The 15,945-nt window shown below is 55.9% G+C and overlaps 5 protein-coding genes across 5 annotated transcripts; 2 read left to right on the forward strand and 3 right to left on the reverse strand.

The window, feature by feature from the left end:
* Positions 1–1,235: 1,235 nt before the first annotated feature.
* WHR41_03574 (uncharacterized protein) lies at positions 1,236–3,161 on the forward strand. The gene is made up of 3 exons (XM_069372180.1): positions 1,236–1,622; positions 1,670–2,733; positions 2,816–3,161. Exons 1-3 carry the CDS (start codon positions 1,339–1,341, stop codon positions 2,995–2,997), a joined length of 1,530 nt encoding a protein of 509 aa, XP_069230950.1. The 5' UTR covers positions 1,236–1,338; the 3' UTR covers positions 2,998–3,161.
* A 1,426-nt stretch (positions 3,162–4,587) lies between these two features.
* On the reverse strand, positions 4,588–6,361 carry WHR41_03575 (uncharacterized protein). The gene is made up of 2 exons (XM_069372181.1): positions 5,620–6,361; positions 4,588–5,546 (listed from the first exon to the last, which is right to left on the reverse strand). The coding sequence occupies exons 1-2, from the start codon at positions 6,191–6,193 to the stop codon at positions 5,200–5,202; spliced, it is 921 nt and encodes a 306-aa protein (XP_069230949.1). The 5' UTR covers positions 6,194–6,361; the 3' UTR covers positions 4,588–5,199.
* Positions 6,362–6,685: 324 nt separating this feature from the next.
* Positions 6,686–10,003, reverse strand: WHR41_03576 (uncharacterized protein). Its single transcript, XM_069372182.1, has 5 exons — positions 8,721–10,003; positions 8,479–8,664; positions 7,925–8,426; positions 7,758–7,870; positions 6,686–7,703 (listed from the first exon to the last, which is right to left on the reverse strand). The coding sequence occupies exons 1-5, from the start codon at positions 9,699–9,701 to the stop codon at positions 7,293–7,295; spliced, it is 2,193 nt and encodes a 730-aa protein (XP_069230948.1). The 5' UTR covers positions 9,702–10,003; the 3' UTR covers positions 6,686–7,292.
* Positions 10,004–11,291: 1,288 nt separating this feature from the next.
* WHR41_03577 (uncharacterized protein) lies at positions 11,292–12,131 on the reverse strand (the record flags this gene model as incomplete). The annotated part of the gene is made up of 1 exon (XM_069372183.1): positions 11,292–12,131. One exon carries the CDS (start codon positions 12,129–12,131, stop codon positions 11,292–11,294), a length of 840 nt encoding a protein of 279 aa, XP_069230947.1.
* Positions 12,132–12,504: 373 nt separating this feature from the next.
* On the forward strand, positions 12,505–15,827 carry WHR41_03578 (uncharacterized protein). Its single transcript, XM_069372184.1, has 2 exons — positions 12,505–13,823; positions 13,879–15,827. The coding sequence occupies exons 1-2, from the start codon at positions 12,821–12,823 to the stop codon at positions 15,273–15,275; spliced, it is 2,400 nt and encodes a 799-aa protein (XP_069230946.1). The 5' UTR covers positions 12,505–12,820; the 3' UTR covers positions 15,276–15,827.
* Positions 15,828–15,945: the final 118 nt, after the last annotated feature.

The raw sequence follows: 15,945 nt of genomic DNA on the forward strand, positions 1-15,945 counted from the left end.
AGATACTTGGGACACCGCTGCTGGGGCAAGATACACACACCAGAGGAATTATCTTATACCTTGTCTGGTGCATACGTTGTCAACGCAAAGTTTAGTATAACGATTGAGAGTGGTGTGGTACCTACAGCCACTCTAACAAATGAAAGTACCTTGGGAACGCGATGCGTCCTCAGGCAGCGCCAAGCCTCTGGCCCCGGGTTGTGCCACCTGCCACCTGCCACCGCCACCCATTCTCGCTCCCTTGCCCTCGATAGCTCTCCGAATCTTGACGGTACTATCGTCATTCACAACTGGATACATGGCACTGTCTTTCGGTTGGCCAAACTATATATGGAATAGAAGTCTGCACAGCAATCCGGGATATGACCCTTTGTCTTCGCGTAGCAGCAGCCGGGGACCCACGCCTGCCGAACGGCGCCGCTAGTATGGGTTAGAATGCATGACCGATGCTATACCTACCTTAGCTCGACAGAATCGCTTCACGGTGCTGCCGTGGATCCTGTGGGATGGCATATCTTGGAAAAGACCATGTTCAGGCAGCAGATGGTCTGTACTAGCGTGTCTAATGGCAAGTATTGGCCCTTGTCAGCCCGCTCGCTTAAGTTCATATGGTCACGCTATTCCAAATACATGGAGTCGACGAGACCCGTGTTGATAGCTGCATGGTACCCACCTTGGTATACAGCTGCGTTTTGCTGGAATACGCAGTTGCCAATCATACGTGCTGCCGTCCGACGTCTTGCCAAACCATCGCGATCAGGTCCGTGCGCCAGAACGACTCGCTGTCGAGATGCCGTGTGTGCAGCATTTCCGTTTTGCAGGGATGGCAACTCACCGTCTACGAGCACCGAAGCCATCTAAGGGGTGGTAACCACCTCAAGAATATGAATCATTCTCATTGAAGCGGCGAATCACGGCGTCGGCATCTGCCACTTTCGGCTGGCCTCGTATCGTCTGCCGAAATCCACGATCAAACGGGCCGGTCACAAGGTTTGAAGATCGGATCTGACTTCCCGAAACACCAGATTCGACGCCAACTGCCGCGGCACCAATGATTCGCCATGCACTTGAAATCAGTCCCCGCAACTCCGAGGTAAGGTTGCTCAAGATCTGGACGACCGGGAACCCCCTACACCGCAATATGGCTTTCTTCCGGCGCCAATGTGCAGGACTTGCGTCTAACAGGAACGTGGCTACGGGGCCTTATCCGGCCATCTTCAGGTTCCAAAGGATCCGAGCTTGGCGGAAGTTTGGATAAAGTAACATGTCTTCTCCTTCGAAATCCTCTCGTCTTTCCTTCATTATCGATCTAACTTTGTCGAGCACGCGGACATCATCATGGGTTCTCTAGGAGATACAGCCGTCGCAAACGGTCGTTCCGATTCTACAGGAGTTTCCGTCACGGGTTCTCTGTCAAATACACTCGTCGCAAACAGTCATGCCGATTCTACAGAATTGTCGGTCAATGGAGTGCATTCAGCTGTGATGCACCGGTCCCTTCATCATGAGCCTTTGCTTGCCGTTTCTGCCAAGGGACATTATCTCCACCTCAGCAATGGACAAAAGGTCTACGACGCCACTGGCGGTGCAGCAGTTGCATGTCTGGGTGGTGACAATGCTCGGTATGCGAAATGTATTTCTGGTATGAGTCTTTACTGACGGCTTTCAGTGTTACGAAAGCTTTAGTGAACCAATTGACAGAAGGGGTATCATACTGTCATTCCTTGTTCTTTGCCACTGAAGCCGCAGAACAGCTCGCTTCCCATCTCATTCAGTCTACCAACCACAAGATGGCGAGGGCTTTCTTCACATCAAGCGGCAGCGAAGCAGTCGAAGCAGCCCTCAAAATGGCGAGACAATATCACCTCGAAAAGAATCCGCCAGAACCTCAACGAATTCACTTCATCGGGAGGAAGCAGAGCTACCACGGCACCACGCTTGGTGCACTCGGTGCCGGCGGTCACCGCGCCCGTCGCGCAATCTACGAGCCTATGCTCAGCGACAACTCCACTTTTGTCAGCCCTTGCTTCGCGTATCGCGGGAAAGCATGGCCCGAGGAGTCAGACTCGGCCTACGTATCACGGCTGGAAGAGGAGATAGAGGCTGAGTTCCAGCGTGTCGGGCCAGGCAAAGTTGCGGCGTTCATCGCGGAGCCAATCGTTGGCGCCGCTCTCGGCTGTGTCCCTTCCGTGGCTGGATACTTTGAAGCCGTACGCCGGATTTGCAACAAACATGGCGCTCTTTTGATCTTGGATGAGATCATGTGCGGGTCCGGACGAGTGGGTCCACGACCATCAGCTCGGTATCCGAAGCCATTACACGCATGGCAAGACCCTTCTGTTGGTATAGTCCCGGATCTCATGACCATGGGCAAAGGGCTTGGTGGAGGCTTCCAGCCGATCGCCGCTATGCTTGCCAACAACAGGGTTGTTGAAGTGTTGTCAAAAGGGACAGGATCGTTCAGCCACGGGCAGACCTATCAAGCCCACCCGTTGGCATGTCGAGCGGCCCTCGAGGTGCAAAGGATCATTCAGGAGGACGATCTTGTGAGCAACGTGCGAGCTCAAGGCAAATTGCTCGGACGTCTCCTGCAAGACAAATTGTCCAAACACCCACACGTGGGCAATATCAGGGGCCAGGGATTGTTCTGGGGCATCGAATTTGTGGAAGACAAAGAAACAGGGTCTCCTTTTGATCCAGCCCGCAACGTGGCAATGGAGATCCATGAATTGGGTGAGTTGCATCGGTGGAACGTGTGGAGATTGTTTTCTACGATCGTATTCCTGGATCGGTCCATGTGCTAACATAATTAAAGGCATGCAAAGTCCTTTCAACATCAGCTTGTACCCCGGCACGGGTACCACAGATGGAGTCAAAGGCGATCATATCCTGATTGCACCTGCGTACAACATCAAAGCCGAAGATGTACACATGATTGTCGAGACGACGGCGTCGATCATCAACGCCTTTTTCGGCACCGCCAGACAAGGAGAGTGAATGGTATGGCTTCCTTTCTCAATTCACGTTATTCATTAAGCCAGGGTTTCCGTGTCTCTCTATTCTTCATCTTTAATTGCCGGAGTATCATATACACTTCATTTTCTAAATCTTCTTGGGTTTCGACTAAGTGAATTCAAGCAATATTCGCATGCGTATGAACATGCTTTCAGATCTCGCATTGAGAGGTTACGTGATATGGACGTGACTCCAGAATACGGTTTCTGTATCCCTTGCAGATACAGCAGGCACCCAGGTCGAATGGTCAGCCTGGAACTCACGGAACGCCGCATTGTACCTCACGTGGCCCGGAAATCAGTCCCGACGGTAGAGGCAAGATCTAACGGTGCTGCAAGGACCGATGCGCAGATATCTAGCATGCGTGGTGCCTTATCTTAGCATATTGGCTTGTGTACACAGTGACATGATCCAGATCTCGGCGCGCACTGGGTGCTTCAACGATGCCGCGAGGTCGCAGCAAGACGCCGCCGTGCCACGCACCACGTGCATGGTGGCGTCTGCATTCGTCCCGTGTCCACATCCGCGGGTCGTCGGTTTCTTAGTACCGGGAAGATCTGCGCACGTCTCGCTCGACTCCGAGCCCTGGCATAACGTCGCATCGACAGCTGGACGCTAGCTCAAACCATGCTGTTCTGCGAGGCAGAGGATTGGTCTAGCCCTATTCGCTTCTTTAGGGCAGCGTCTGCGGTGTCGAGGGCTGAGACGCCAGCCAGGGCGTGCTTCTTGGGCTTGCATTGACAGGTCAAGGTGGAGAGGATCAGGCGGTGAACAGGCTATGCGGAAGAGATTCCACTTAGGCAACCCATCAACCCGCGTGTGACACGACTGAGTAATGATTTGGAAGCTTTGGTGCCACCCGCCTCCCTCGCGGCAAGCGACTCATTCTCAAACGATCCAACTTATTATGGCAGTCGAGATGGGGGAGACGATCTGCAGTCTTCGTTACAAGGCCAGACCCTGGTGGATGCAGCCTCTCCTCGACACACCGCACATGAGCAACGTGTTGATACGGTAGTACCAGTAAGGCATCTCCCGGACCGCGTCCTTCGAGTGTCTCGTACCGAGCTACCGCACCCATCGCGCAGACTATCGTCTTGTTTCTCTCCCAGCCCCACGTGGTGTCACAACACCTAGCACCGCCGTTCCCAAACGTCCAAATATGAGCGGTCAAACACGCAGCCGCACCTGTACTAGGCTCTCTGCCGAGTCCCCCGCAAGCGAAGTCCTTGGATGTTCAAGGATCTGGAGGCACACGACCGGCCTGAACATTCCTCCTTAGGCGAAAACATCGGCATGCCGAGCGGGCCGACCGAGAATGTGGAGATCTCCAACACACGGCGGGAAAGACACTGCACCTTGCCGCGAGATGCGCTGCCGTTAGCCGGGGGAGGTTCGCGAGGTGGCGTGGGCGATCTGCAGGTCTAGAAGCTCGCGGGGAGCGATGGACCGGGTCAGCCACATTCAACATGGGACGAATAGGATGGGAAGGCGCTGGCTAAATCTGTATCCCTTGCGTCTTCAAGCGCAGTTGCTGCATGCTGACTTCGATGTGTGTTGCATGGCGGGCTCGCGTGTAGACGAAGTGCTTTACGAAATCGATCCTTGACTACAATGCGGTGATCGAGACGGGTATAGTATCCGCTATCTGACATGGGGTTCCATTGGTCACGCAAGGAAGCTCTTGCCGACCTGTCGACGGCCTCTTATCTTTCCGACCATTGAGTACCATCGTTCCACTTTGAGTATTGTAGTGAGATTCCTAAGTACGCCCAGCCAAATGGGCATTATACAATCATGCCATGCTAGCAAGATGCAGCGCGATTGAAACCAAACTCCCTCACTATGCTGAATCGAACGATGCTGGGGTATGCCCTAGAGGAGATCACAGAGAAAGATTGTACACACTCATGGTCGAGCGTTCCATTGGAGTGCAATGGCACATGCAAGGAGCAAAGGTGCACAGAATCCTTACGTGCTGAGGTAGATCTTCGATGCCCCCTTGAGATCGCCAACCCTTTTCACATGCATCGGCATGTTCAGGAAGTGTTTCCATGTCAATGTCCCTCTTTCGTCGACAGTCTCCAGAGCAAGCATCACGAGCTTGAATATGTCGCAACTGAATCATAGCCTCTGGCGTAGAGTTGTCTTTGCCGTCAATCAACATGTTCCTTTTTTCATTCATTATTTCTTCTTCTTGTCTTTCCCCTTCTTCTGCCCACCAGCCGGCTCACCACCTCCACCACCGGCCATTCCAGCCAGACCGGGCGGCATACCAGGCATTCCACCGCCGCCTCCTTGCAGTTCCTTCATCATGTCCGCCATCATGTTGTCGCTCACACCTCCTCCGGGCAGCGCAGGCGAGTGCAGAGGGAGGATGCTGCCCATTTTGAAACCTCGGGGCACAGCCGGCGCGGGCACCTTGTTGTCTTTGGGCATAGGCAGGCCAGGCACGCGGAGCTTCAGGGGTGACTGTTCGTTGCTCGGGTGTGATTTCAAGTACGTCGCGACCATTTTGTAGAGGTGATGTTCTGTCTCCGGCGTTAGCTCTCCATCCTCTCAAACCCCAAACCCCAAAGTGCTCCCCCCACAAGAAAGACTCACTATTCGCAATCTTCGCCGTGACCGGCTTCCCCTCCTTCTTAACCAACACCCTCACTCTGCCCGGATTCGCCCAGTCCTTCGGATGGCACTTGCTCGGCTCGAAGACAATCTGCAGCTGCACGCCGACCTGCGCGCCCACATGCTGCAGCGCATCCACCAGATCCCTCGCCAGCGGATTGCGCACCGCCAATTCCTTCCCAACCCTACGGCCGTCCTCGCGCGACCGCGAAGCGTCGAAGTACACCGGGTACAGGCACTGGTAGGCCTTGCTCTTCTCCTGCTGCTCGCGCTCGAGGCGCAGGCGCTCCTTCTGGTCCATCTGCGGCATGCCGCCGTTGCCGGAGAGCATCTGCTGCATGGCGGCCGGGTCGAGGCCGTTGCCGCCGAGCATCTGTTGCATTTGCGCCATCATGTCGGGCGAGGGCTGCTGTTGCTGTTGCTGTTGGGGGCGGGAGGGCGCTGGTTGAGATTCCTGGAGGGTTGTCTGGCCGGGGCGCGCGAAGTCGAAGGCGTCGAGGTCCATTTCTTCCGGGTCGGAGGCGTCGTCGACCTCTTCGATGCGTGGGTTTGACATGATGGGCTCGAGGTGGGTGTGCGGCTCAATTGAGCGGTCTGAAGGTGTAGTCTAGGGCCTTGGAATTGAAAAGTGGCTCGTTCAGAAGAACACGTCCTTGAGCGCTCGTGAGATCGGTTTCTGTGTAAGGCGATGTGGTGAATCAGGTTAAGGTATGCGACTGGGCCACGGTGTTGTAAAGTCTCCCAAACCCCAGACTCCAGCCCGCCGATTTGAAGGTCCCACCTTCCCAAAGCGAGCTGCCAAGGCAGGCAATCCATACACCCCACGTGAGTCCATGCCAGGTGATAATAAAGGACTGTGGAAACAACAAGGAGCGCGAGGCTCCAGTAATCTTGGGTTTAGCTAGAAAATACTTTGTCTTGATGTAGAGTGCGAGCATCCCAACGCGCTCGCCGCACCCAAGACCTACAGACCTCCCAACCTCAGCCAACATCACATCACATCACCTTCATCACGCTCACCGAAGACACCCAAAAACTGAAAAGCGCACACGTTGAACAATCAAAGTTTCAGTTCCAGAAGCTACCAAACCCTAGTATCACCCCGCTATGCCACTTCACGCAAGAAGATAGACGTTTGTTCTCGTAGTAGATACTCCGTCTGTCGACACAACCCAAAAAAAACACACGACAAGGATTTCTCCCAGTAACCTTTCCCAATGCTTTAAAAAACGCCCCGATCTGTGCTTTCGCCATGCCAGTAAACGCCGCCCGAGCAGGCTTGTCCAGAGAGACAGACAGCAAGGGTGTGTGTATTTCGCTGTCGCCGCCGCTGGATTGGTTGATTGATTGGATTGCTTTCCTTCCGTCCTTCCTTCCAGATGTTGCGCCCCGAATGAAGCGCCGGACCCGATGGGTATAGCGCGCCGATTCGTGCCATTCGTGAGATGTGAGTTTCGTTATGCGGGATTTGGTGTTTTTGCGTCGCGGTCGTCAAGAAGGGATGATGATGGTGATGTGAAGTTCCCGCTGCCTGATAGTTCCTGGTAGCGGGCTGCAGAGTGTGATGGCTGGAGTAGAAAAAGTAGTAGTATGTGTCGGTTCGGTGTCGAATCAAGCGACGTCAGCGACGGCTTTCAGCGACAAGCTGGAGTCGATCATCGCTTGTTCTCCACCCTCTCCTGGCCCTGGCCCCTCTCGTTCTCCAGCCGAATCCTTTCCCTCTCGACCCTGATCCTGCCCGCCTCCGTGCCGTCGTCCTCCACCAGCTCGCTGAACCAAGGGTGCTTCAGCGCCTCGCGCGCCGTGATGCGCTTCTTCGGGTCGTAGACGAAGATCCTTCTAAGCAGGTCGAGGAAGAGCTTGTTGAAGGGCGTGGTGGGCGGGATGATCTCCTCGAGGCGCTTCATGGCGCGGACGAACTTGCGGGATTGCCTGGGCGTGTCGGAGAAGGGGTAGGCGAGGCGGTTGTTCTTGAAGAAGCGCGCGGCGCTATTGCGGTCGCTGCGCTTGTTCTGCTTCATCACTTCGCGGATGAGGCTGCGGTCGATTTCGTTGCCGGTGACGGCCTGGAGATATGTCAGCGATTTGAGCTAAAAGAAATTGACACGTGTGTTACAAACCTCCATCATGGCGAGGTGCTCTGCACAATCATGAGTTTGGAACAGAGCATCGCCTGTCCAGCATTCGACAAGAATGCAGCCAAGGGACCAAAGATCGATAGGGTGATTCCATCCTGCAGGCACGTTAGCGGTTTGATACAGTTCTGATGGAACGCATGAAGACTCACCGATTCCAAGGATGATCTCCGGAGCTCTGTAGTGGCGTGTGCTCACCACAGAGCTGTGATATTCGTCGTCGAAAGTCGCAGAACCAAAATCGATGAGGTTGATCTGCGGCGCAAGCAATACCCGCCTGAACTTAGCGCTTCTCGCTGTCAGTGTTGACGATGAAGGAATATTCCTGTTGTATGTGAAGGTCTGATATGTGTGGTTGATAAGGAGAATGTTTTCTGGCTTGAGGTCGGTGTGGACCAGATTTAGGTCGTGTAAGAAGGCGATGGAGCCGAGAAGTTGTCTTGCAAAAGCTTGTATGTGTGAGCCGGGGAATGGTACGAAGCCGCCGGATTTCAGGAAGTCGAAGACGCTGAGGCCGAGGAGTGGTGTGACGATGCAGATGTGGCCTCGCCAGTCGAAGCAGTCCATGAGCTGAATGCAGCGGTTGCGGTTCTCGCTATCCGCCTGTCGAAGGGTTTGGAGAACACGGAGCTCTATGCGTGAAGCGTCACGATACTATTGGATCCGAATTAGATGGGTTCAGACTTAGGGATGGTCCTGAAAGTACCTTTGGCACCGCGCGGATGATCTTGACGGCGAACTCCCTGTTCTTGTTGTCGCGTGCTCGCACGACTTTGCCAAACGTGCCTTGGCCGAGCAGATTGACTAGATTGTATCTGTTGCCAATGCTACTGCCCTCTTGCACGATGTAGTGTCCGTCTTCGTCGTCAATCTTGTCGTTATTCTTGTAACGCTGTGGAACGTGTTAGCTTCGGTCAAATTCATCTTGTTCGTGACAGGATTGCTTACATCATGGAGCACAGGCACTGCCACCTCACGTTGCTTCTTGTGCTGCTTCGGCGGTGGGACATATTCGCCATACTCAGCAAGGTACCCTCGCGGGCCAAGTCTCTCAACTTCTTGCTTCTTGCGTTCTTGTTCCGATGTCCTGGTCGTTCTCTTTCTCTTCTGTCCAGTCTGGGTAGGCTCCAGTCTGCTGCTGGTACTTGAACCCAGACTTGTGGGAGCGGTCGTGGTCTGAAGGCTTTCCGTAGACGTGCCATTGGAGTAGGAATACGGCGTTCTTGAGTCGCCATACGCCGGCACATCGGCAGCAGCGCCGTTCACGCGCCGCCGCTTGTCCACATGCTGAGAGGCTGGCGCATACGTGCCATTGGTAGCCGAAGGTGCCGGCTGGGCCGCCTTTTGCGCCGTTGCTGGAGGAGCCGGGCTGTCGTCGTCGTGGATGGTGATGATCTCGGCCGGCGGTTTGCCGCCAAAGTATTCCACCCAGTCGACATCGCGCTTAGACCTGCGGCGCGCACGCTCAGAGGCGTCGGCACCGACGCTATCGTAGTGGTGTGCTTGCGGCATCTGGTTCGATGCGGCCGCGGGAGCCGCACGTGATGAGGCGGCAGGCTCTGGATATGGCCTTGAGTGCTCGCCGGCGCGGCTGCCTCTGCGCCTCAAATCTTCATGCGAAGCTGGTTGTTGTGCGAGTCCGTTGGCGTAGGACGAGTATTCCGCTCCGCCTCTTGACTGGCTGTGTGTGTGGTTAGAATAGCCGTTGCTCATACCGCTGTGAGGCCGCGGCGGCGGCGCAAACTGCTGAGTGTTGGAGATGTTGCTGGAGGTCCTGGCTGGTAGATTCTGGTAGTGACCGTTGCTGACGTTACTGGATGGCCTTGGAGGAGGTAGGTAGCGTTGGGTAGGACTGATGAGGTGACGCTGGCGGTAGTCCAGGCTGTAATGCGGTGCCGGCGCCTGGGTGAGTGTCTGCGGCGTGGACATGGCAATGTCTCAAAGCATCGGATCGGCGGCACGAGCTCGCTGCAGACCGTCAGATGCTCGAGGGAGGAGGGTAGGTGGAGGAGTGGCCGTGAATGTGAAAGTTGTGAGGTGAGAGGACGGGCCGGGGCTCGTCGTCGCCGGCGGGCTCGTTGGAGAGGTGCTCGCGCAAGCGGAGATGGAGCAGGGCTCTGGCGACGGTATATCGCGTCAACGGGGCTCCACGCGGTGCTGCGAAAGCGGAATTATGGCGATTGTGGGCTGGGCGGAGGGTGTAAGAGGCAACAATCAGGTCGGCAAGGCGGTCGACGGCGAGGATGGGCGCGCAGGCCGTGACGGTGACGGTCACTAATTCACGCTCGGCGGGACTCGGCTGTGTGCAAGCTGGTTGGGCAGGACACAGACGCAGACAGACACTGTACAGACAGACGGCGCTGCAAACACGGGGCGGAAGGCGCACGTGCAAGCACAGCGTGCTGCTTTGAACTATATCTTGCCACTACACTCACTACCTACGTTCACTTGTCCCCAACCGCAGGGCGAGACGAGCGGGCAGCCTCTGGCTCACTCGTCTGCCCTGCGCTGCGCTGCACTGCAAGCTTAGGGTTGCCCGGCGAAGCCACCACTCCGCATCGCGACCGAACGGCTACCTGTCGAAGGTCCTTCCCGTGCTAGTCAAATCCTGGGCAAGCTCTTCTTCACCCCAGCAGGCAATTGATTGACATTTGACGTCGCAATCGCGGGCTTTGGCGTGGCGATATCGACTGGTCCATGCGAGCGTTTGATTGACGACAATTGATTGATTATTCACTGCCTCTTCACCCAGCCCGATCTACTGACATTCCTGCCTTTCTCCCACATGCACACAGGCAGCGTGACAGACGGGCGTGCCGCATCAGATCTCACCCGTCCCGTGCTCGAGCTGCCCGTGACGCTTTGGAGGACGTCGATCCAGCCGGCGTCTGAGCGTCCGTCGAATCGCGACTCGCGCAGCGGGCACCGACTCTCCTCCACAAGCCGCCGCCGTTTTGCCAACGCCAGCCTCTGCCGCACGTCACCGCGACCTGCATCATCCCGGCCCCTGGGGATAGGGACAACAAACAAATAACAACACGTCTCTCCCCTGGCCGTAACGCCTGCTTACGGGCCGCGTCTCTCACATGTGAAGCCTGGCGTGCACTCACTCTTCCACTCTGTCGAAGCTATTTGAGGACAGGCGAGATGGAGGCGAGACTGAATCCTCAGGTGTTTCAAGCACGCACGTCTCAAGGCCACTCGCTTGCAGAGAGTGATATTCACCTGAGTCTATTGAGTATCCCTGCAGCACGTGTGTGCCTGGCAAGGATGTTGAGCGTCTGTTTTACACTTGTTTGCGCCAGACGATTCTTCCTGACGCGCGATCCTGCCATCACATGGCATTGGAGATCGGCAGACCAAAGGACGACGCTTGTAGGTCACTTCACATGCCGACAATGCCCGCCAACTCAGGTAAACCCTAGAACTTGCTCGAGCTCACATGAGCAAACTCGACCGCCACCTTGCCAGTCTGGAAGCCAAGGCTTATTAGATGCTTTGCGTCAGTTCGAATGGTGCTCATGACTTCCTCGCATTCGTTACACTACGTGGGACCATGTTGAGGGCAGACATGGAGCTGACAATGCTGTCCATGTCAACCTTGACCGGCGCAACCGGTGCTCCATATGGAAGGCTTCGAGTTGACCCTGACCGCTTCTTGCCTTTCCATTGTGGACTTGTCGGCGGCTGTGAGGTAGGTTGTGCGTCCTTTGACTGTGACGATGTCGTCGCGGATGCCGTTTTGAGGGGAGCTGTCGCTGGCGGACTGACAGAAGTCGCTTGGGTTGAGACGGTCGATGTGGTCTCATTGCTTCCTCTCCTTTCGCGGCTGCTTGCACGGTGACCCTTCTCGTCAATGCCGGCCCTCAGCATGCTACGCTTGCCATCGACGCCTGTGTTGACAACCAGGAAATCGTAGTTTCGAGGGAAGCCATGCTTGTCGACCAAATGACTCCTCCGCTTCTTCCAGTCGCTGCACACTTTCTCGCAACCTTCCACAAAGCAAGCGAACGTTTTATCGCCACGCTCGCGCTGCGCGAAGACAATCGGATCGTGGTTTTCCGCGATGTGCAGCTCCAGGAATCGAGCCGTGGGGAAGTTGGCCTTGCACTCGGAACAGCGATTGCTGTGGCTTTGCGTGTAGTGCGTTTCGTACTCGGGATAGGATGAGAAGGTCAACGGCCTGTGCGGTGGGAGGAGGCAACGCATGCTGGCTGTGTGGCTGGTAGTGTCGTCTAGCACCTGAGCATACTTGTGGGTGTGTCCGATGGGCTCTGCACTTGTGGATCGAGACTGTGCTGTCGCCGATATTTCTTCGTCGCGAGAGGACACGGAAGCATCTCGAGAGCGTTTTGCCATCCTTTTCAGAGGTGCGGTGAGCTGCAGAGTATCTGCATGCGCTAGAGGGTGGGCTTTGCAGTAGTATCAGCCGCGTTTGGAGACGAGACAGCCGCCGGCAATGATGTGAAGCGCGAAATCGCTGCTGGCCGGACACAGCAGTCACTGCAAGTGTGTCGCATCAAAAAAGCGGCATCCTAATCGTCGGGACGTGTTGTCGCATCATTTCTTCATTTCATCCAATTGTCTAGATCTACCAGTCGTGGGCGATCTCCCGACGCCGGCGGGCACTTTCCGAGGCTCCGAAAGGCAGTTGCAGCCACGAGGGAAAGTCAGCCCGCACTGACGCCGTCGGCCTTGCCAGACTTCCCTGCAACTCACACTCACTCACTCTTGTCGCCGCCAACAACGCTTCGCCAGCGCAGCGCGCCGCCGCAGATACACCACCACCTCTCTATACCGGCGAGGCTCTCTCTTCGCCACCCCCACCGCCCGCGGCAACGGCTCCCGCCGAGTCGCACACGATCAATCACCCCACCGTTATAGCGAGACACCCAAATGGCTCGCAACAGCACTGCCTTTTATCCGACAAAGCACACCTTCACCTAACCGCCGATACTGCTCGGAGTCGGCACGTCCTACAGAGCGCGACCGCTAAACCGAGGCGCCTATGTTGTGCGCCACCTCACCTTGACCCTTCCATCATCAGCATGGAGGATCTTCTCGCCAACGAGCGAGCCGCCGGAGAAAATGTTCAGGACTTGTTGAAGCGCCCGGAAGAGCCCATCCGCAGCCTCCTTGCTGCCTATGATTCTTACCGCAGCGCTTGCCAGGCTGTAGTCTTCACCGACTTCAACCTCGCTGAGAAAAATGAGGCGCGCCTCTGGAACGCACACGTTGAGGGCAAGAAGTACTTTTCGACCGAGCTCAAGCGTCTTCGCAAGCAGACGGGCAGTAACTCGCCCGTTGTGCAGACGCGCGCGCTCGCCGATTTGTACCTGAAGTGGATTCGCGCCAGCATCAGGTTCTACCGCGACCATGTTTACAAGTTGAGCACGGGTTTCGGGCTGCCCGAGCTGCAGGCAATCGCGCAACAAATCAAGCCGGATGCGGAGAATGGTGCTGCCACCGCTGACCTGCTCCCGTCGGACTTGCGCGAGAAAGTCTTGAATTCCTGTCATCAGACTTTGATTTACTTGGGCGACCTTTCGCGCTGGCGTGCATCGGAGAAGCTGGACAAGAAACCGGACTTTGGTCCAGCTCTCGGCTACTATGGCCTCGCGTGCGCCATCCGCCCGACGTCCGGTATGGGCCAGCATCAATTGGCTGTCGTTGCGCTCGAGCAGCGGCACCACCTGCAGGCCATCTACCATCTTTACCGCTCGATCTGCGTCGCCGAGCCTCACCCTAATGCTACCAAGAACCTCAAGATGCAATTTGAGAAGACGAATGCCGCTTGGGATAAGGGAGATTTGATTCAGAAAGGCTCTCCCAACGACCCGGAGGCCCCGAAGCGCGCTTTGATCGGCTGGTTTGTGCGCCTTCATAGCATGTGCTTCAAGGGCGAGAAGTTCCGCGGCTTCGACGAGTTGGAGCGCGAAGTAATGGGTCAGCTGTCGACAGAGCTGAAATTGCGCTCCCTCGGCTCAACGCTCACTCGCATGGTCCTGGTTAATATTGCAGCGCAACATATGTCAATCGAAAATTACAAAGGTAATATACACCATGTGTCTCCGCTGTTTTTGAGTGAAGCTGACCTTTGCTACAGTAAAACAATCTGCGGAGAATGAGCATGCTTTCTATTCCTTTTTGCGAATCAACTTGCGCTTTTACACGACTCTGCTTGAGATACTCCAGGATGACTTGATTCAGGTCACTCGCGCGACTGCTAATCTGGACGACGTTGAACTGACGAACAAGATTCTTGTTGCTTCTGCCCGCGTTCTTCCATCTCTCCGCGTGTACAGCTGTTGGCTCTATCAGAACTATCAGCTCCTGCTAGGTCTGAAGTCTGATCCAACCTTGTCGGGCTCGATCGAGGGCTTTTGGAAAGCCTATGGACGAACGCTGGATCTGGTCGCTTCTAATTTCACTATCTGGGAGCTCGAGAACTATTGCCCCGTTCCCTACATGCTCGAGGAGGACGTCAACACACTTGGGTTTCAACCCTTGATCGACGAATCTGGCGGCAAGGCGAACAAAGTCTGGAAGCATATGCCTTCCGGAATCGCGAAGCCTCTTTTCAGCGATCGATCTGTCGTCCGTTTCTCTCCAGCGGAGGAAATGCTTTGCCGCATGTACGGATTCTTGGAGGATGGGCTATTCTTTGCGCACGATCTTGATGAATCCCCGATCAAGATCCAAGGCGACCGTGTGTTCTATGGTAACGGCCACGAAATTGAACAGCTTTTCATGCCGGCTACCATCAAGGAGCCCGTGAACAAGGCACCTGCCAAGCCGAAGCCAGCACCGGCAAACAAGCCCCTCAGCTACGCAAAGGCCGCTGCTAATGGCAAGACCCAAGCGTCGAAGCCCGTCGCTCCACCGACCCGCGCTCCGGCTTTTACCCAATCTCAATCACAAGGTACCCAAGACGCGCAGCTCAGCCGCATGGTCGACGACCTAGTGGACGATGACGAGGCTAAGGACCCCGTCACTCCTCCCCAGCAGTTCTCGACCAGCCCTGCCGTCGCGCAACCCAACGGTGACTGCGCGGTCGAGGCCACGCCGGAGTTCAGCAAGACAAACGGCGCCCCTTACCAACAACAGGCTCCCGTCGCCCGGCCTGGCAACAAGTACTCCTCGGTCTCTAGCCTCTGGCCAACTTCGCCCATCGTGCCTGCAACTGTTAGCCCTCCAACCCGCGCTTTTGGCTCTCTTGCTTCGCCGCCTCAGGATCGTGGCCACTCTCGCGTCGGCTCTGCGAATAGCATTCGCAGCCGCACGTCTCAGAACATCGGCGACTCCTGGAGCTCTCTCGAAGGCCTCCCGCAGGGCACCGGCATGGTCCCCGTGCAAGCCGCCAACGCACCGGCCTTGCCTGGTCTCGGCACGTACGGCGATGGCCAGCTTCTGTTCGGTGCCGGCGGCGGAATGTGGAGCTCTGCCCCCGGCGGCAGGAAGAGCTTTGGCGGCATGAGCCAGGACGGCGGATTCGGCGGTTGAAGGGGAAACGATCGCATGACGACTGTGTTGTGCTTTCTGAAGAAAATTTCCTCTAGCATTGAGCGACAAAAGCTCTGCCTCGTACACTCTGCGGTCAGGCTCTCTTCGCAGCCTCCGCCGCGCCACTGCCGCGTTCCGGCACAAATATCACCGATGCTCCCTGTTGGCAAGCATGGGTATCAGTCCGTGTGTTCACTGGATGCTGCTACTACCCAAACCTTCTTCCCGGCACCCGCCAGGCGGGAGGTACGAAGGAGCTCAGAGAGAGACATCTGAACGGAGAAATGAGAGGAAAACGACGAAGGAATGGTGTGCGAGTGGTGTTCAATGACAAGGTCTGATTTGATTAACGTTCGTTCGATTTGCCGGGCCAGCCTTTTGCGCGCCGGGTCACACTCTTTTGGTTTGCTGCGTTCTGCTCGAGGAGGAAATTGTGCTGAGAGCGCAGATGACAATCGTTGATGGGTCCGATCACGTTGCAGTTGTAGTAGAAGATTCATGATATATTCACGTATTTGAGAGTATCACTTAGGGGGGCTTTCAACGTCACAATTCAAAAGCGTCTCGATAAAAACGAAACTGCTCTATCAGATCTTCGGGGGACAAGCTCGTAAACTCAACCGAGTTCTACGGAAACCATGCCTTGCATTGCATACGTACAAGCGGGGCT

The sequence above is a fragment of the Cladosporium halotolerans genome, assembly GCF_011745625.1.
Source record: "Cladosporium halotolerans strain TM138-S3 chromosome Unknown Sca9, whole genome shotgun sequence".
Classification (NCBI taxonomy): domain Eukaryota; kingdom Fungi; phylum Ascomycota; class Dothideomycetes; order Cladosporiales; family Cladosporiaceae; genus Cladosporium; species Cladosporium halotolerans.